The sequence below is a fragment of the Haliotis asinina genome, chromosome 6, assembly GCF_037392515.1.
Source record: "Haliotis asinina isolate JCU_RB_2024 chromosome 6, JCU_Hal_asi_v2, whole genome shotgun sequence".
In the NCBI taxonomy this organism is placed as follows: domain Eukaryota; kingdom Metazoa; phylum Mollusca; class Gastropoda; order Lepetellida; family Haliotidae; genus Haliotis; species Haliotis asinina.
In genome coordinates this window covers 5,904,314-5,926,549 of record NC_090285.1, presented here as the reverse complement: position 1 = coordinate 5,926,549, position 22,236 = coordinate 5,904,314, and the positions used below count along the sequence as shown (strand labels likewise).

Below are 22,236 nucleotides of genomic sequence, written 5' to 3'. Positions count from 1 at the left end.
TCCTTGTACTAAGGATAGCAATTCAGATGGATAACGATCCTTGTACTAAGGATAGCAATTCAGATGGATAACGATCCTTGTACTAAGGATAGCAATTCAGATGGATGATGATCCTTGTTCTGTTTAAGCATGGTGATTCAGATGGAATATGATTCTTAGACTATGTAAGCATCACAATTCAGTTGGATGGATTATGATCCTTGGACTGTCTAAGCACCAAATTTCAGATGGATTATGATCTTTGGACTGTCTAAGCTGATTAGTTTACAGGTCACAGTGATACAACCAGACTATCGATGGGTACAGGATTAATAAATACATGTGTGTGCACACACCAGTGAGATAAGTGTATAGGACAACTAAGATTAAAGTCAAGGTTTATAGTGAGGTTGACTGATTCACTCATTTTCTCTGGAGAGACTGTATGGATTAGCCAGCCCACATTGAGTGATTCATACTTGTTCCATTGCTGTTTTAATGCCGAGATAAAAACACCATGACTTATATATTGGATATTTTAATTGGATATGCATTTTGACAGTAATAAAAATGCTATCAGTTTTATAAATTCATTCAAGGTTTTAGTATCAGTACTTAAAGTTGATGAGAAATTCAGTTGGAAGAGGATAAGTAAGTTGTTTTGTATCTTTCAAACTGTGATTTCACTCAGTGAGAAGTCTCACTTGGCCACAGCAAACACATTTTCTTTTTTTTTAATTATCAATGAATACTTTTTGAAAGCCATCATGAGTGGCATTTCTTTAAAAGTACCTGATAGGGTTACTTTAGCTGAGGTTACAGTTAACTTTATTGGTCATTTCTTTTTACTTGTTTTCATCTGGGAAATTGTAGAACCAAATGAGCTTAACATTTTTGAGCTTTTATATCACACTGTTTGCCTTATGTTTTCAAAGTGTGCAACAAAAACAGTTTTCTGATTACCAATTTTTCTTGTGAACTATAAATTTGATAAATTTTATAGTTGTGTGAAATTCACATTACTGTTCATCATTACACCTTGTGTCCAAGACACTTGACAGTCCAAAGAGGTACCAAGTTGTGTAAATTACAAGGAGTAAGTAATGTTTGGGGCTGCATTTAGCAAACTCTGCAGCAATTTCAGGCTTGAGACCCAGAAATGGGCATCACCCCTTATACCCAAGTTGGGATTAGAATCCGGTCTTAGGTGAGGAGCTAGCAAGCCAATTTTTTTACCACTGGGCCAGACCAGCCACCTCTTTGTACTTCACAACAACTGTCATTCAGTGTTCCACCATCAAGGTGTACTTCACAACAACAGTCATTCTGTGTTCCACCATCAAGGTGTACTTCACAACAACTGTCATTCAGTGTTCCACCATCAAGGTGTACTTCACAACAACTGTCATTCAGTGTTCCACCATCAAGGGATAGGTCCAGTAGCAGAAGTTATGACTGGCTCAACACAAAACTCTTTGGTGGAGGAAACAGGAGAACCTTGGTCAGTGAAATTTGTGAAGAAAACACAGCTTCATTGAAACTGGAAACTGGCATGGTCCATTCAGTACCTGTGGAGATTCTAGACTTGCTTTAGAGCTCCAGCTTGAGACTAAGGGCATGGCGGTAGGGAAATTAAATAGCCTGAGACAGCCAGGACATGCAGTCTTTGTGTGAGCAGAAACCTAGACATATGGCCAGCTACACAGGGGTACAGCATGAAGGAATCATATTGTTCTAATGCCTTGTAGTTCTTTATTTCTAGAAATCACGAACGAGTAAACCTTAATTGAAAAGCGTGTCCTTGCGTGCTGACTAATGCATGGTTTTATGGACAGTGTACATTCTACGTGCCAACTTTATCTGATTCTGTTTCAAAGGGGTGAAGTAGTGCAACGTCAGCGAAAATGTGGTGTACTCAATCCTTGGCACTTCCTACGTGTGGATGTCATTTTAATTACTTTAATCTACAAGTCGTATATGAGAGATTAAATAGTCATAAATTAGACGTCCGGGTCTACCTGCCTTCACGATTGTGTTAGCGATTTCTGAAAGGCACCGCCCGCGGTGAGGTCGTCATGCCGTAATGGTGCTCCCTCCTACGTCATTATCGCATCATTGCTCCAGGACGACTATCGAGGACAACCCACCGTGTCATTGCCTCCACACCTAAAGTGTTAATTATGTCTGTCCCGTTAACCACCAGTTCATCTCAGGTAGACATAACGCCACATCGCAATGACCATATGCGGCGTCACGTCGGCCATGCGTCTCATGTGTAACGACTTGGGCAAGGCTCAGAGGCACGACAGCTGTTTACATCGATGACGTCATTACGTTTTCAGTTTTATGTTTTATCTCTCTTACTCATATTATTGTTTATTCAGTTCTTTACCATTTATCTTAAATTTTCAGTTCGAAATTCCCCTACCACATTTTGTATGACGATGTCTCTCGTCACTCCCATTTTAGAAGGCACGTGTGTATTTTTATACATATTACGCACACTCTGTATGTCTTTAACTCTGGCTCTTCTTCAGCTTCAGCAAAACTAATGATTTTCCGAATTTGTGGTATTAAATTCGGTACGTAATAGTTCACAAATCATTTCTAAGTGAGTCAACAGATGTATATGTAATCACAGACTGTGATGAACGTACACACCCATATCTGGTGATTGCTAAAAATGATTCAAACAAGAAATGGTTATCCGATAGTCATGCAGTTTACCGAAGAAATCATTTGAGCGTTAGACCTCAACATGAATTTGTAATGCTACGGGTGATTCTGTATGTCTTTAGAGGCATTTGTGGGGTGTTTCCGTCTGTAGACCTTTCACCGCATCTTATTCGCGTGAAAGGTTAATGAAGTCAAGACTTTTATTTTAAAAAATAGCATGAAATATAATTGAAAGGAACCTGTTATTGTTTTAGGGAAGCCTTGAATAAGGCATCAACAGCAGTGTGCGAAATAGTTTCCAATTTTTACTAACCAGTCGGGCCAGATATGCCTGAAGGTTTCCAGCCCACAAAATAATTTAATAGCCTTGTCGGAAAATTGAATGTAGAAACAAACGCAAGATTACAAAAAGGTGAAATATCATCAAAACCGAAAAAGAAAACGCATGTCAGAATTTCTTAAATATTTTGTTAATAACGTACAGAAGACTCGTGCAGGAATTATAACACAGTCCTGTAGATATAGACAGGTTATTTATTTGAGATCACCTCACATAAAAAAATACAGGACACATTTAGGCTATAAAACATAATACAAGTGAGCCACCCATTTAGGGTTATGAGAGACTATTGTAAACTTCATCATAAATACATGTAAGTCACTAAAAGCAAAGTGTAGATAAAATGACCCTAAGAAAATTCACTAGCCAGTCGGATCGCGGACTGTGGAGATTTACTGGCCCGAATCGAATTTTACTAGCCATGGGCCAACGGGCCAGTGGTTATTTCGCACACTGATCAGCATCAGTTTCTGATGAACTAGTGAGTGAAATCATGAAGAAAACGACGACGACGAAAACACTAAGTGAAAGGTCAACAAAACAGCTGAAGGTAGCGATTCGGTCCTACATCGTCCTGCTTATTTGAGTTACATTCACCCGCCAGCGCTTATAACTGCCATAATCTGTTAACGAGGCTATCATGTGTTTATTTTTCGTGTTATAAAAGAAAACTAAGGTAATATATACCACTCAAAATAAGTTTTAAAAAAGCCTATTTCGTTCATATGGCAATAGTTAATACCTCATGTCATAACAATTTAATATTAGTAATACGAAAAACAGTCGTATTAACTTATTTGAATTAATATAAAGTTTAATAATACATCAAATTTAAATGTGGCAAATAACAATTTGTGTTTAACATTATTAATATTGCCTAAGATGATTGCAGGCCTAACATCCATTGAGACGCACAAATATGTACATAGTTTCCTCGACAAAGATATGGCGACCATTTGAAATTAATATCGTTCCAAATACACGGAATAACCTTTTCAAATGTCAATGAAATCAGTTATTAAATGAATTATTCGAATATTTATACATATGATTGAATTACATTTAAACTATAACAATCGCGGTTTAACGTTAGTCAGCGCGCGTAAAATTACCCGATTGAAACCAGTGTTTAACAAACCATGAACGCCGAAGAGTTTACCATGCGGGTGTACGGGTGGAATACCAATTTTTTTGCCGCAGCTTATAAACCGATAGTTCATGCTGGTTGGTGAATTAAGTTACATCCTCAATTAGATATTGCTGCAGGCGCATCACATAGGATTACCTATGTCATACCGTCTTATAACGAAGAAGGCGGCGATCTTTGATCTCTGATTACAGGTAAGAGAGGCGAGAACAGGTATGATAGGTACACCTGACCAAGACCGACTCCTGATCACTCCAGGGTCATATGACGTGAAACTAGGACATCATGAAGTCAGCTTTATTTTGAATAAACCGGAGGGGGGATAACGGAACAGCCAAATTGAAATTTAGTTTACCTGAATTGTTTTTCTTATGGGAAATCAGTATTTGAACTTTTCCTCAGGAAGGTCAGAGAAGAGAACCGCGCGTTTTCGGGGCGAGAAAATTCAGTATATGCTGCCCATCCTTTGGTGGACAAATGCCTGACCAAAGATCAAAAGAGCACGAGCGCTGAGTCAATATTTCCCCTCGAGCCGTTTGCAGGTAGAGCTGGAGATTGACGCTGGAACAGGACAACGGTTACACATGGTCTTTGTCGACAGGTACTCGTCAGTTTGTCAGCTATCGACCGTGCAACCAAAGCTCATCGATCGCAGCCCCCAGAGCTCCCTATCTCATGGGTGTGACATTCTCACCCCGGGGGTCAAACCACCACCTCCTCCACACCCGGCTCAGGGTAGAGCTAAATATAGCTGAAATGTCCATACCTCTTAAAGCCCCCAAACCCCACCTTCACATTCCCGGCTCAGATAGGCGAGCGCCTGGCAACCCTATACCTATCCAAACACACACAAAAAGCTATTACACGCTGCTACTTTGACAAGAGCTAATTGAGTCGCCCGTCTAATGCCCGCATCAATAACCACGAGTGTTGCAGGTATAGAGAGACTCCGATGCAGTAAAAGACACCTGGCTGGGGACCCAGGTCAGGTAGGGAAATGAGGGGTCACGTCAAGCATACACCTACAGCGAACGTTTTGCCATTGAAATCCTACGCATTAAATGTTACGGTGCCAACTTTTAAAAAATCAGTCAACTCAAAACACAATTTGTTTAAAGTTAAAATTAAAGCGCACTTTTTGAAACAGAAACACATTCTTATTTTCCAGAACAAGCATGTACAACCATTTTAAATATAAAAACATAGTTAAATATCACACGAAAATATTTAATTATCGTAGTTCCAATTAGTATTAACACCCCTGCCCATAATTGTCACGTTTACTTAACACTTCAGCATTATGAGGATATCCATGTTAATTAAAGGAATTATGCAGTGTTGCCCTGGGGTAGTTTATCACAGGTAATGATTCCTAACTGAGGTCATAGTTCACATCCGGATGACCTCATCACCCAAGGATACATAGCGTGAATTGTATACTTGACTAATAGTGGTGCTTGTACAGAGGCAAGTCTGTCTGTGGGCTGATTACGTGGCCAACGATACCGTGGTCGCATTTACCTAGTGATTTATGTCACCTGAGTGACTGGGTCATGAATCATGTCATAACACACACACGTACCGATACACCTGTGCCTTTTCTGGGGCGATTCACCATCGATTTATCATCAGAGCGTATAAAGCGTTTGATGCTTAGGGATATGAAAATAAGCACAATTATTATTTACTTATTAAGCCGAGAAGTGTCATACATGATAATCGTGTTCAAGGTCATAACCTCAGAAGTCAGTCCTTGAATGAAACGTTTTGATTGTATGACATACCGGCAATGTGGGTCAACATAGTGAACCTTATACCATATCGCTGCTAGCTGATATAAGTCATGTACCTTACCTGGGAGCTGCCAGTTGCGATGCTGATAATGCTATTTTTGTTTTGATAATTGTAGTACATCCTACACAGTTGCTCAAAATATTATTCACTCATCATGTACGGAGATATGATACAGTTGTGCTGTTGGCGAAGGACGAGTCGCTATCGATATACAACTTCCTTATTACAATTGTGTCGACGTCTCGGTGTCGAGTGTAACACCTGTCGACCAACTGAGTCTAAAGCGGGTCAGACTTGATTATCTGTATGAACTTTCCTTGTCCATCTCACCAACATCTACAAGACACTTAACGCTGTTGTACTTGTGTTAACACCTGTTCAAGACGCATGTCCAGGGGGCCTAGAGATAGGAAAACTACACCACACAAACCACAGAAATGGAGAAAGACACATTTCTATGACACAAACCAATACTTTAAGTGTTGCTCGTACTGACTAGGACCAGTCAACATTGTGACCAGTATCTCACCATTTAGTTTTTGTTACATGAGAGCAGTAGCCCAACATTCCCACAGTATACAATGATGATACTGATTATTGTGACGACGATGATTCACGGTCAGTTTTCCCCCTTTAATTCAACCACTAATGGTAGTATAATGACGATCATAGCTACAAGAACAACAGTGGTAAGATTAAGACTAATTAATGAAAGCGACTGGAAAGTATCAACATGATCTTTGGGGAACAAAGCATTGATGCTTCATGCATATTTTACAATATACTTGATGAGCGTAAGATGCCAGTTATAATTTTGTGATACTTTTAATTTGTATGGAGAAATTGGCATTTTGGTATATTTGGTACATGTGTACAATGTGATACATAAAATAGTATGATGGGTACTTTGGCTGGAACGGGTAACCCGGATACCCGGGTCGGGTAGGTAATGAGTTGGACCCGGGTTCTCGTTTCAGTACCCAGACCAGCTATGATCATGTGACTAACAGATTAAGCAATGTAATATCTTATTCATTCAATATTAAAAGGTTCTTTGAAGATTTAGACACCATTAGTCACCTCTTTTGAATATAACATATGATGAAGATATTGAAAAATTTATCCTCCAAGCTGAAGAATTTATCGACATATTTCTTACAAATGTGAAGTCATAAAATAACATAACGGGCATTAGGGTAGGGAAGGATAACGCGGGGTTGAGAACCCGGGTACTAAATTTTGACCGGTCCCAACAGCCCCGTGCAAGTCTGGGGCAAGAATAGGCCTTCAGCAACCCATGCTCGCTATAAAGACGACTGTGCTTGTCGTAAGGGGCGACTAACGGGATCGGGTGGTCAGGCTCGCTGACTTGGATGACACGTCATCAGTTCCCAATTGTGCAGATCGATACTCATGTTTTTCATCACTGGATTCTATGGTCCAGACTCGATTAGTTACAGACCACCACTATATAGCTGGAATATTGCTGAGTGCGGCATTAAACTAAACTCACTGACGCACCAAGTTCTAATGGGTACGGTGCTAAATCATGTTCATTTCATATTGTATTATATATTAGTAATATCTACGATTGTAACATGTTACATTAAATAATTAAGTAGCATACACTTGTATTCCTCTGTCTTTCGCAACATCAACCTTCCTTTGAGCTGTTATAATGAAAACACAAAGTGGTTCCACTACCCACCCCACCACACCTCACCCGACACTATCTACCCGCAACCCACATCAGTAACCTCACCCGACACTACGACTCCACCACATCACACCGCACTGCACTGTAACCACCTGCCAGCTATACACGTACACAAGACAACCCCACATAAAGTGTTTGTATCTTTGTCCAGTTATAACTCGATAATTGATATATGGCTTGAATTACAAATGTTACTAAGATAGATACGTCGGTCACTTAAGATCCCACTACGAACCTATTTGCTCCATATAGTGCACATTACCTATACAACACCATATTGAAAATACCATTCACACGAATCTATGCTTCAAACGCTATGCCCCCTCTTAGGCAGCCCATTGAATGAAAACTGGTGGACTTTGTGAGACGAGGCGCTATGTACAAGTACACAGTCTGCAAAGACAATTTCTTGGCGTTTGTCGACAACAACGTGCGAACCAGAGAGAACACCTCTCTCTGTTTGTCTGGTTATCCCCCATCATCAGCATAAACCCCCACCACGCATCATGGACACGTGCTGCGATGGAGGGAGACTGTCCATCTCCCCACTGAATCCGTTCCAGACGCTTAGTCTCGGGGAATATATAAAAAGAAAAGGAGCCCCAGTGATGTGAGATTCAGACCCTTAGTCCGTCATACAGACATTGAAACACAAATATATCGAAAAGAGGCCATGCAAGCCTAGAATATGGGGCAAGTCTAGATTTCTCTCAGTTTGAGGAAAGTGAAGAAAGTCTCAAAGTTCCTTTTATTATATATTTGTTTATTTTCATGAACAGTTTTATTTGTGAAATATGTTTATTTCAGAGCATATCTGGCCCCGAACCTCCTCAAAAGCTAGACTTGATTCATTTCGGACTTCTGCATTGCAGAACAACCTGGGGTTTGTGAAATATTAAGGTTCAGGGATTGTGAGACAGACTACCGTTCCAGCAACAATTAAACATATACCAGTTCCAACAGACCTCGCCATATACGTGTACATTTTGAATAAAATGTCCATTTGTTGTTTGAGTACATCAAGAAAGTGACAACGGCATTGTTTCATATGCTTGCCATTGATAAATTGACTACCCGTATAAGCCATCAGATATATTTACTCTTGACAAATATGTACCCTGGTCAAACATCAAATATATCTATCCTTGTCAAACATTAAACATCTATGCCCAGACCAAAAAATGTTTTACTTAGGCTCTGGAACAGCATCAAATATACCTGCATGTACTAGTTTTTTTGACATCAGATATGGATTGTTTCACACATGAAATATCGATTATACCGTATACCTGTTATACATACACGCATGTATGCAATCACGGATATAGGCGTATGTCCGGGATGTGAATATAGAACAGGTCCCTATCCTGCACACACTGGTGTCAAACATCCTCTATATCTTTAACCGGACCTGAAGACATCACGCGAGCAATACCCAAACACAGCAACAGGTGCTCTGACCTACATCTGCTCTGTCTTTCCTGCGTAACCAAATCACCTTCAGTTCACAGGAATTGAATGTTACGAAGAAATGCTGCTGTTATCCTGTTAGCTCTCCGTTTATAGGGCTCGTCATACCTGGTACCTGTCCACTCAGTGTGTTAGTATCCTCTTCTTCTTTTTCTTCTTCTTCTTTCTTCTTTCTTTTTCTTCTTTCTTCTTCTTCTTTCTTCTTCTTCTTCTTCTTCTACAATTTATGGCGTGTAAGGTGGTTTGTGTCATGCTGCACTCGGTAATATTTACCTAAATTTGTTCCACTCGTAAATAATCTGGACCAGGCAAACGAGTGAGTAACGTCATGAGCATCAATCTACTGAAATCACCAAGGCTTACCTACTGATCCCTCCACTCAGTTCTATAACATAAACATTACTTGCTGGGGGCCTATATTTCTTCTGGGATAAAGAACACTACGAAACTATGTGAGGGTGTTTACTAGGGGTAGTTAGTGTGGCAGGTGGTATTTAGTGTGGTCGAATAGTATTGGTCGAGATAGTGTGGAAATGGATAGTTAGTGTGGGGGGAGGAGATGGGGTTAGTTTGTGTGGGACAATGGGGATAGGTATTGTGGGTGAATCTAGTTATACATGTGGGAGCATCATTTTCCGTTCTACCAGGCCTTTCTGCGGCCATAGATGAATAAAGACTAAGCATTAGTTTAGGTTCAGCTAAGCATATACACTACTTCATTTTAGTAAATGTACGTAAAACGCGTGAATTAAACATGAAGTTTAAGACGGTTTTACGAATATTGTGTGCTATGAACACTCTCAAACGGTAACAACTAATGAAATACCAGGGCCTGATAAGTCAAGGAGCACACCAACTATACATTCGAAGTTCTTTGACCTTGTCTGGGTGGTCACTCCAATTTTAACGGAAAAGCCAGTGCACACACGTGCAAGGCGATCATTGTTAGGAAATGGTACACTGGCGACACAAGTTGCGTTGAGATTTGTGAGATAGATCTTCTGTTCTGTTACGATCGATTCTTGTGCAAGTAAGTCATTACGAATCTTGTAAAGGACGGGTACCCGTTACACAAAAAGCACCTTAGTGCCAAGAGGTCGTAGCTTCTAGTAGTAGCTCTCGGTCATTGCGCGATGATCGCCTTGAGAAATGGGCCCTGGTCTATAAAAGATTCATAGTAACACTTCATTATATTTTAACAAATAATGGAGATCACTTGTCATTGTTCGCATGTTTTTATTACACGGGGAGTTATATCTTAATGAGGGTCTGTACGTGTGTCGGTGGAACCAATAGTATACCATTCTATGAAAGTAGGATGCTGTTGACATTGCTATAGAGGCAGGAGCACCAGCCTATCAACCTTCTGACGGATTCAAACATTTGTACAAACGCGAGGATTAAAGTGTTAATAGGAAAACTCGTAATTCCGCGTATATCCATGTCAACAGGACACGTGTTGTATGGGCACTATAAATAGTCATGTTAGCATCACCTCGTTTCTTCTCTCTGAACTATTTACCCTACATGACATTGTGCCATGACACTTCTTCCTGTCATGTACGAGGCTATATATACACCGATCTCCTTGTAACCGACTTAAGTCAAACACATTTTGTGGTTCCCAAGCAAAAGCTGACGTATTATACTTACCGCGTGTTACTGAAACACGAACGTAGGTGGCGCGTGTTCACTCGGTGTATACATGAGTTTTTGCACGACGCTAATTCGTGGTTAACGCTTGCAAGAAGGAATGGGTCCGTAGTGTCATGCTGTATACTTCGAATGATTGTGTCAAAACCTGGTTTAAAATGCATTGCCACACGGTCGGGTGTGTCTTGTGGAGCACGAATCATGCAAACCAATGGTCGATAGTGTATCAGCTTTTGAAGCCACCTGGTTCTGTAGAGTCACACAGTTTTCACAGCTGAGAAAGGTTATGTACTGATGGCCACCTGTTGGGGTCTCTGAACTATGCAGGCCATGTCCTCGTAAATCCATTTTTTCATAAAATCGTCAGACAAATATTTGTCAGTTGTCCACCCATCATCCATCTATCTATTGCTACCCAGTGACCTTAATTGTGGAACAACGAAAGATACTTTCAAAGGACAGATTCGTCACTCTGTGATCACACAATGTCATTTAGAAAGTGGTCAAATGTAACATAAGTATTTTTGGGCTTAGCAAAAAACCCGCACCTTCAGCAGGTTAGGCGGCTGACTTTGTGTACTAGCGATTAGGTGCCTGACTCGAATCCCAGATGGGACTCAACCTAAAAGGTACTAGAATTTGTACTTAACTAAGAAAGTGTAATCTCAAGTACGACACATGTTACGTCACTATATGGCAGAGCTATTATCGAGGTGACGTTAAATTTTAACTCACTCACTCAAAAAACCATAAAGTGTCCTCCTCCCACAGTTATCTCAGACGATGATAACTTGTGTACGTTAACGTGACTTACGACATGCGCAGCGCCACGATCACTGTATAACAAGACCCAGCTGTGGTAGAGCCGTATGATTACAACGTAACCGGTTCGTAACATTGTTGACCCAGGTTCGATTCCCTGTGAGTGTAAGTAGTAAAGAAAGAATAACATGCAGCTCATTTGCTTCGTGGCCCTTGTAGTTATACGGCTGGACGACTGAGGAAGGCACGTAAATACCAGCTCTCTCATCAATGTGGTCTCAATTATAATTCCCATTAATGTATCACGCTTCTGCTGTCGTTATCATCTTTGAGCAGAACGTCTTAAACTCAAACTCATCACCGGCCGATCTTTCTAGCCACCACCTAATTAATGTATAATCACTATTTTTTAATAAAGAGAAACCTTTCCTACAGATACGTAACTCCGACTGTTTGTGTCGTGACACGCGCTTCCGAGGTGTTTGTGTTTAACAGCATGAGCTGCTGGTGCTGTTGCGGACGTTGACACAGCCTAAAGACTGTATATACCAGTTCCATATTGACAGGTGTCTTAACACAGCACTTGCTGACCTCTCGCTCACAACCCTATCACAGCTGGACTAGTAGCAAAGACGATTATACGCATATTATCTCCGCCATGCTGTGGCAGTTTGTGACGTCACTTCCGGTCAATCAGTTCAAAGTAGTGCGTAAAAGATAGTTACCTGTAGTGGTACACTACTAGAAAACTGCCGCTTGCTGTTTATATGTGTGTTTCATATCTACGTAGTTCTTTTGCGTCAGTATTAACATTTAACCTGGTCATACCCTATACTAAATGTCATACTCAACATATGCGTGATGGGTTTATTATGATAATGTGCAAATTTTACACAATGGGATTCTCTGAGACCGTCAACATCCTGACCTGGAGAAGTCGAGTTACAATAGGGTATACTGTTTGTGGTTTAAATCTCTTTCTATCGACCTTGAAAATACACGCAGTCTCCAGAGCCTGTGGGAGATCTGATATACCATGCGATGTCACAGTATGCAAATGTCCCTTGCCTAAAAAACGTTTGAGATTTGGACAGTAGGGACATTCATGGAGATGAACGTCTCTGTGTATCATACCGCTTCATTACTAATGCTATAGCAACTCTGTCTAAAGGTGACACGACTTGAATGGACAAAAGTCATGTAGAATATGTGTATAAATTACGCAGTTTGGTTATTATAATCAGTGTTTGCTATGAATTTATTAAATTATTCAAGTAAAAATGCAATAATGGTTCAGCATGCATTCCCGTACCAATCAGCTGACAGAGAGTGAATGACGCCGTGATCCATTGTATGACGTGCAACCAGTACAGTGATTGATATCATTGTATTGAATGAACAACACTTATCGTGTAATAAAGACTTACAATGTAAACGTTTAATTAAACCAAGACTTAAGTATATGTTGCAAGGTAACATATTAACAACAGAGATCTTTCTTTTTTATCACTGTTTCTCCTTGAAAATAACAGGAAATTACGCCAGTACAGCTGCTATTCTTGGATGGAAACATTCTTTTGTGTACACTCATTATATCTATTTTAAGCATATATCTTTATCTGTTTATGGCCTATTATATGAATGTGAAAGACCTGTCTATCTGAAATTATCTGTGTCATAATGTGACGTCAGCGGTTTTGGACAAAAACATGCATCTGTGTTAAAAATCATGTACTATACATTTGTATACAGGACAGATGGCTTCCTGAACAATATATTAATACAGATGTTATGTAGGAAAACACACGCTCATACAATATGCACGTCTTAAGCAAAAATGAAACATACAGCTTTGTGGATTACATTTAGCTTGAAAACGATGTAAGAATCTACATTGAAACGTCCCTCAACGTAATAAACAAGAAGTTGTAATCCATAAAGCTGTATGTTTCATATTTGTCTCACCAACTTCTAGAAAGCCCATTAAACAAGTACGTCTTAAGCAGCCTACAAGAATGTATATTTAGTTTGAGAAATGAATGACGAAAATACAACCTCCTCCTCTTGAAAAAAAACAAGCGTTTGGTATCACTTTTGTATGTCTATAAAAAATATTAAACCTTCGAGATACATCAGACATTGTGTTAGAAATCGATTACTGTGCATGTATGTATGTATGTATGTATGTATGTATGTATGTATGTATGTATGTATGTATGTATGTATGTATGTATGTATGTATGTATGTATGTATGTATGTATGTACTACTCATATGCGCGCGCCCACGCACGCACACACATCGTTGTGAATATTGCATATATAATCCTTGGCTTCAGGGCATTATGTGTTGAAGGACAGACAGCTGACGATGTGACATTTGAATGTAATGACAGAGGGTCGTGGCGAGTGTTGTCAGTCCAACATACGAGAGTTCAGCCAGATAGACACAGCATAGAAATGTCAGATTAAAAAACCTTCAGTGTATATCAAAACTAATGTGTCACAACATGACCCCAGCATTGCAAGCACTGAGGTAAACACACTCTGTCATGCAGCTCTATACTCGTGTATGTCGGGATTTGTTTCTAAAACTTATTCTTTGTTTATAGTCTGGTGATTCATCGCAACTGTCGCTTCATTGTTATCATAATTAAAACAAGAACATTATAATACAGTCGTGTATCACGATCCACATCATCAACGACATGTAGTTTTAGGAGATCATAATGGTGTTTTCTTAACAAATAATCACAATAACAATTACTTGATTGACAGGTCATTAGTGGGACAAACTGAAACGCAATACTTCTCGACTTGCGTTGTGTGATGCTTGGTAAAGCCCGTGGCCAAAGACACTCAACACCCGAGGCGTTCGCTGAAACCCGCTTGTAACATTATGACAAAACCAATATAGTCCTTAAATTTATTATATTTCCCGTGGAGGTCAGTGAGAGGCGTTAATGAGAGGTGAAAGTTGATCAGGTAGCTGCGTCTGTGACAGTGGTTTTGCGGAGGACTCAAGTTTCTTCCAGTTGTAAGTCACCAGCGAGTGACATCGAGCCCTCTCCTCGCTTCACTGCCCCCACTACAATGCGCCATTGTTTCGCGCCGCCAGGGGTTAGAGTTGGGTGTCGCGCCCCTCCTCGCTCTCTCTTACCAGAAGCAATCTGGCGGTTCCTCTCCACCCTCAACGCGCACCTGCTTGTATGCTCCATATCCGCTTGCACTTTCAACGGGTATTGACGATTCTGTGCGATATGGACGCGTGGGAATTTGAATTGGAACAATGCATTCTTGCACATATGCCTAAATGTCTCCTAATGAACAAAAAAGGCTATGGTTATGGAAAATATTGATCACCAGCAAAACGCAACCTGAAACATATATCTGGATATATTATTATAACAAATATTATTAAAAGGTATTTTATCGTCATGAATGACATGGATATAGACGTCAAGTTCAAGGCGATAAACAAAATAACGACATGGTATTATCAACACCTCGACAAACTACTCTTTCAGTTACCGCATTAATGTTAAAGATTCCATATGATATTATATACGGTAAAAACAATATGAAAGAAATAATTTTGAAAACGATTAAGTCACACTCCGTGAAAACTTGACTAACAACGGAATCGTCAATACTGACTGTAACATTTATGTTTGACATAATGATGTTAATATTAAAATAAAAATTAACGACATCATTGAAAACAATCGATTGTATATATCTTGACGAATGGAATCTCCTTCAGCTGAGTTTTGGCGTTTTATGCATTCTTCTAATTCCAATACCTGTTGCGCCAACCATTCGGCGCGAAAAATTGAATAACGATATCGCTTGTATGAAATTGCCAGTTAAAACGCCACACGTTTTGTAAAAAATATGTTAAATAAAATGTTATAATACTAGTGCGTTTAGCAATGCAAAAGCAGCTAAATGAAAGGCACAAGAAAGCAACTCGTCTAAAACAAAACGGCGGGCACTTGCTACACGGCGGAGGGAGGTGAATAGAATGGCAAACCAGGTCATCGGGATTTTCCACCTCTTTCAGCATAAATATAATATGTTGACGAACATGCATGCACAAGATAAACTTGCATTAGCTAGATATGATGTATATGTGAATTACAGAATATATTCATTGCATTTAGTAGCTATACTGGGTCTAAATACACATCATTGTTTAGTATTTCTCCCAACATGCTAGCAGGTCCTCCCCTGCGCGGTAGGGATGCGCAAAAGGCCACTACGTTGTCTGGATTCTTTGTGTCATACCAAACATACCAGCAAGAGAGTTCTTCAACTCTTAAATTTTGTTCGATTTGGTCAAGAGTTGATAAAAGTACCCTCAGACATCAGGTTGGGTGAGTACAATTCATATGTGTCGTTATTTTTTTGTATTTTCACTCCGATCTTGCCGTATAAGCATGGGAATGACTGAAATGTCCGCACGGGTTTCGAATCTCTCAAATATTTGTCATACTTGGAGATGGCACTTCCGGCTTGTAGTCAGTGTACGGGATGGGCAGTAGATTCGAATTGTAATCATACATATATACACGACAGTTACTTATGTCATTACTATCCAGCGTTTTCGCTGTTTTCTTCAACATGTCGGCAGTGTGACCTACATCGAGATATCTGCGATGGCAGACATACTAGCTTCTACAAGCGGGGCAGTCCGGGCCAGAAACGGCCTCCTTCTGTGGGGCAGCGGTCGCTTGTCAGCTCCTCGACAATGATCACATGGGAATTATCAGCTCACTAAGATACATTCTGTCTTACATATTAAAACTGTAATCCTGTCACCGTAATAGTGTAGAGTGAAATACTCTAGGTGAAGTGTTTCTGCAGTCAGCTGAGCGACCACTCAATTCAATGAGGTGTGTGTGGCTCTACCCGCTCGAACAATACAACACAATAACACACCACCTCGCGCGTGCAGGAGCCGTTCTGTACAAAAACGCATCTGTCAATTAACTATCAGCGTGGATTGGGTATTTACAGTCATTATAGGTAGCTGGTTTATCGGTTATCCTTGATAAGGACAGGCAGGTGTATTTTGCACTAAGGATATCAGTGTGCCAATGAAACTCGTTAAATTCAATGTGATTGTGAAGTCATCAGTGTTGTCACTTTGTCGTCACTGTCACGTCGATTGCTGTGATACATTACAGTAATTACACCGTTGCTTAAAACCTATGTTTTTAGCAAATATGACGCTTATAACTTATGGACTCTCAGAGAGACTAAATTTATTATTTAAGTCAATTTATTTCAATCATATCAAATATTTGTTCAGTTCCACATTGTGATTATATTTGGGCATTTCTGGTACCAACTGCTCTTCTGACACATTTCAAAGTCATAGTCAGAGGCAGTTGATGTTACCATTCTTTCAAACTGCTGGACAAGCGTTAAAAATGCTTTGCATTTGTTTCATTATTGAGCATGCCTTTTTCTGTTTATTAATTAAGTGTTTTTATCTGGAGAAGCACAATGTTTCTAAGTTATTTATTTTGATATGTAGAAAATGCTGTAGCATTCAATACCAACAGGCCTGTGATATTTGATAACAGTGTAACTAACACTATGAAATCCTGTAACACTCTGTGGAGATGTATCTTAAATTTGTGTCATATTTTTCTGATTGCCTGGATTTCTTGGAAAAGAGGAATGTTTTGAGATAACAATAGTATTATCATAACCAATGCAAATATATTTCATCTTGTTCAGATATATATGATTGCGTCATTGTTTGGTAACGTTCACCAGTCTAAAGTAATCCAGAGAAAATGTTACTGTGCAAAAGGTAAACCTGTTGACATGGATCATCAGTCAAGGTAATAGTAGTGCACATCTTACTATCACCAGTTAAATTACATTTAAATATGATAATGGGGAAAAATAGCTATTGACAGTGAGGGAAACCAGAAGTATTTCAAAATTAGTTGGATTTGTAACAGTTTAAATAATGATGGCAAGCAACATAGTTCTTTTTAAATCTGATACAGTTGACTATTCTAATGCATTTTTGTACATGTAGTTTTAGTGCCAGTCAGTGCCTGGAAATAGGTATATAGTGCTTATTTTATATGTTCAAATGAGTTAATAACCACAACCACCACTACTACTACTGTCTCAAATGCTGACTGATGTTGGCGTTCACACCACTCAATTCCATTTGACATGATCCATATGTGAAAGAAGCAAGAACATGGCTTAAAAGGCAAAGTAATTATGTTATATAGGGATCTTCAACATAAATGTTATATAGGGATCTTCAACATAAATACCTTCATTACATAAAGTTTCAAAGTTAAATTGGCTGAATTTATTATTTTCATTTCTCCCTTGTGTGATGAGGTAGGACACTTCCATCAGTTTGTCCATGGCCTCTGTATAGTGTCAAGAAGCATCTTAACTTCAGCTGCTTGAATCATAAGCTGTGCATGTGACTTGAAGGAAATAAAAATTTATTTTAAAAAAGGAGTGACTGACTCACCACTGTTGGAAGATTTGGGAGACCATGAGCGATTTCTCTATTTGGAAACTCACTAACCTTAGCGTGATGTAACAACTGCATGTTCATTTAAAAACATCTAATGCTACACTTTTCTTTAATCGTAATACTTGTTATCTTTGCAAAGACCTAGCACCAAACAAAAAGTATGAATGTACATAGTGGATCACATTATTCTGTTGTTACTTGTGTGCATTCATATGAAACAAAGTTTGAAAAAATTATTATTGTCTGATAAAATGATATTATATAATTTTCAGTCATCCAAAAATATCAGTTGTATTGATATGACATAAAAAATCTGAGCTCTGGCTCTAAAATGATGTTAATGTAAACTATTTCATTGTATATTAGGTTGTGTTGAGAATAAAAACATGTAATGAATTGATAAGGAGACGTAAAAGTATCATTTGTGAACTTTATTCTGCGTTCAAGTGTATCAAGTCAACGTACTGAATTACCTCAACAACCATTTTTATTTCTCTTCTTTATAACAGTTCATAGTAAGATATTTTAAATTTCTTTTAATTAGATTCATTATTTCTCATTGTAACCACCCTAGTCAGAGATCAGGAATATGTTGTCAGAGTCATAAGTGCTTTGATAGGAACTTAAATGATCTGCTAAAGCTTGCTGCCATCTTTCTCTTCTCTAAGTAGAGACAACCCATATCCGACCTGTTTATATATTCACAAATATGAGGTAGAAATTACATCTACAAGCTACTTCCAATTCCCTTAGCTCTTTACTCATTCAGGTAGAAAGAAATTACTTGTGCAATAAAAGCCTGCCTCGGGACCCTCTGCATCCCGGCTGGCCTCTGCTCTTTCCCCGATCTATTAAGACAACGACTGATACTTCGTATTTCATCTGAGACATATACAAATGTACTTGTATTCATTTCCAACATAATCAATTGTGGCTTTGGGAGAAACGTTGACAAAATGTTGCGACAGCTCTATTTTTCTCACTACAACTACAATTATTTTGCGCCTGGTGTTCAAGATGAATACAATGTAAGTAATATATTTACTAAATTTCATAAAGTGATTTTGTGATTGTATTGAATTGATTCTTTGGATGTTTATTTAGTTAGAAATGAGGATGTACATTGTTTTGGTATTTTTATAGATAGTTATTTAATTAAGAAAATTTTAATTTGTCATAAAACACAATGATAGAAAGGAGTCACTAATTTGTTATATGTAACAAGTATTTCATTGCTCATTAATTGGGTTTAAGTGTCACTCTGTAATTGGCAGCAGTAGAGTTAGCTTTCTGGAGACTAATTCATATAAACATGCAATGCCTTTTATAACATGCAAAATCATCACATGCCGATGAGTCACTGACGTGAAATAAGCATTCAGAATTAATTTTCAAACAGAGAAATTCAATAATGTTAAAGGTTATGGTATGTCCTAGGGAATGTTTTTGCAGTTTAAACAAGGATAAATATGCCTTTATGAACCCACCATTCAATTAGCAGGAACAATAGAATAAGTAATGAAGTCTATTGATAGAGGCATACTGGTTATCATGTAACCATGTTTAGTTGGTCAGCTTAAGGCTAGTAGGTATAGGAAGTGTGAGTTGGTTGTATCGTGGCCTGTGGCTGTGCAACCACTGTGATTAGGGACAATTATAGCTGCTAGGTAGAAGGGTTTCGTCATAGGATCCTGGCATGATCGTTGCAGTCAACAGGAAGCAACAATGAAATATTAAAGGAAACCTCGGTCACCTATAGGATCTGAAGGAAGGGAGAGATTGTTGTCTTCCTCACAACATTTGAATTCTTTCTTCATTCTTGGAATGTTAATAGACCAGGACTATGGTTTATCTGTGGCCTACGGTAAATGTTTCATTTATATGTGTTTTGTTTATGTTTTGATGTGAATATTGATTTTTTTGTTTGTTGTAATGATAAATTTGACAGACTGGAATTAAGAATAAGGATTCAGTAATTAAATAATATAGTTGTCATGCACTATTTACAAACTATCCAAATTTGTATTTTGTGAAATGTTTGACATTTAGGGAATTTTGAATTTTCTGTATTTCATTGTATGAACCCTTTAAATCTTAGGTCTTTAACCTCGGGGATATGACAAATTGACAATAACTTGTTCAGTTCTTTGCATATATTTTGGTATGTATTAATTTCATTGTGTTGACATATTAGTAAAAAGTAAGTAGTGTTTGTGTCCATGTATTTCCTGGAGGTTGACCATCCCCTGGTATATTGGACATTTGGACATGAATGTCTTGATGGAGTACTTGACCACCTGAGTGTGTCAGTTTCAGTGTAGGTAAATAAGGACAATGTTAGGAGTGTTTACATCAATATTGTTTGCTCTAATTCCTCAATTGCTATGTTGTCAGGATATGCTTTCATCTTTCATGTTTTGTAGCAAGTTAATATTTTGTTCTTTACATTTGCAAAATTTATCTCTGTCAAAGACATTTTACAAGCTTCAATAAACTGTAACCTGATTGCATGTACTTCAATCTGCAGGTTAGAAATCACTTTTCTTTGAAGTTAGGCTTTTGCTCATCTCTTAAACATTGCACAATGTTGAATGGTTGAACGTAAAGATATAATACTCTCGTTTGAGTTCTCGTTTGCACAAGAAATGAAAGTATCAGGTTTTCAGCAGTGCAGGTGTAAATTTTGGTATCCAGGTTTCATGGTTGTGTCAGATATCTTGTGATACAATATTTAGAAGTATTTGTGACAGAAAATATTATTTGTGATGCCATTATCAAGCATTGAGCTTCACAAAGACCCAACTCTGGTTTGTAAATGGGTTGATTCATCATTGTTACAATTAGTACACTCCACTACGTAAATAAGCTGTTGTCACAGTGATTATTGCTACTGAAGTCACATTCTAAGTCATTAGTGGTAGTAACCTTTATTGAAAGATGAATTTGGTTTAAATGAGTATTAGAATTTTTGTAGAGGTATGTGTCTGTGATTAATATTTTTGTGTAAATGTAGTGAGTGAATTGAGTGTCATGTTGCTTTTAGCAATATTCCAGCAATATCATGGCAGGGAACACCAGAAATTGTTTTCACACTTTGTACCCATTTGGAGAATCGAACCTGGGTCTTCCATGTTACAAGTGAATGCTTTAACCACTAGGCTACAACACTGTACAGTGGAAATATAGGATGACTTAGGTTTTACACTCAGTGACAAGACATTTCTGTGTGGCTGGGATTTCTGGAGTAACCGAATTAAAGTATGGATGTGTTTGAGCCAGTCCTATGGTTGGTGCTCTTTTCCTGTATAAAACCAGGTCTGAGTTTGGTTTCATAGCTGAGCTGAATCAAGATATGGCAGCAGTGTAGAAGCGAACCTCAGAAACATCATGATCCTTAGTTAGAAAATCTTAGAACCATAAGTAATTTATAGTTGAATGGTTCATCTATGATTAAAATGTGACTTGCATTTTATCTGCATGTTCTTTTCCTTTTTTTTTCGCAGTTTGTTCGAAACAAGATGTCTTCAGCATGGAGCGCAGATAGTGGCGAAGGGCCTCCAACTGGGGCATCCTCAAACTCCGAGAGTAAAGCTAACAGCTCCAGCGAGGATCTGGCCGATGCTGAAGGTGTATGGAGCCCTGACATTGAACAGAGTTTCCAAGAAGCTTTAGCCATATACCCACCATGTGGTCGTCGGAAAATTATATTGTCAGATGAAGGGAAGATGTATGGTAAGAATCTCAAAACAATGCTTTTTTGAAAAACAGCTTCATCAACAGCACCAGACTTTAGTTTAACAGGACACTGAGGCCAGTTTATTTTAGTAGGAATCAAGTTATATAGAAACAACAATGTTAAAATTTGTTATATTTTCACTATTAAGGGTGTTTTTTGCAATATGGTATATATCACCCTTCCTCAATAAATCAGATCGTGGGGTAGCCTAGTGGTTAAAGCGCTCACTTGTTATTCTGAAAATAGTTCAATTCTATATAAAAGGTACAAAGTGTGAAGCCCTTTTATGGGGTCCTCTACCATGATATTGCTGGATTATTGCTAAAAGCAACATGAAACACGCTCACTCACTCACTCCCTATAATACACACACCAGTGCAACCTAGTTTTGAAAAGCTCAGTGAAATATTTGTCCACATACACCATTAACATGTAAAATAT

General features: G+C 38.6%; 1 protein-coding gene across 4 annotated transcripts in view; it reads left to right on the top strand.

Moving 5' to 3' along the window:
- The first annotated feature begins 15,781 nt into the window (after nucleotides 1–15,781).
- LOC137286241 (transcriptional enhancer factor TEF-1-like) overlaps nucleotides 15,782–22,236 on the top strand; it is a 28,765-nt gene continuing 22,310 nt past the window's right edge. For 2 of the 4 annotated variants that reach the window (XM_067817971.1, XM_067817970.1), the window contains exons 1-2: nucleotides 19,805–19,923; nucleotides 21,563–21,791. In XM_067817971.1, the coding sequence (XP_067674072.1) occupies nucleotides 19,903–19,923; nucleotides 21,563–21,791 (250 nt within the window). In that variant the 5' untranslated portion in view covers nucleotides 19,805–19,902. Of the gene's footprint in view, nucleotides 15,913–19,804; nucleotides 19,924–21,562; nucleotides 21,792–22,236 lie in introns of those variants that run through there. The other 2 variants (XM_067817972.1, XM_067817973.1) reach the window with 2 other exon arrangements.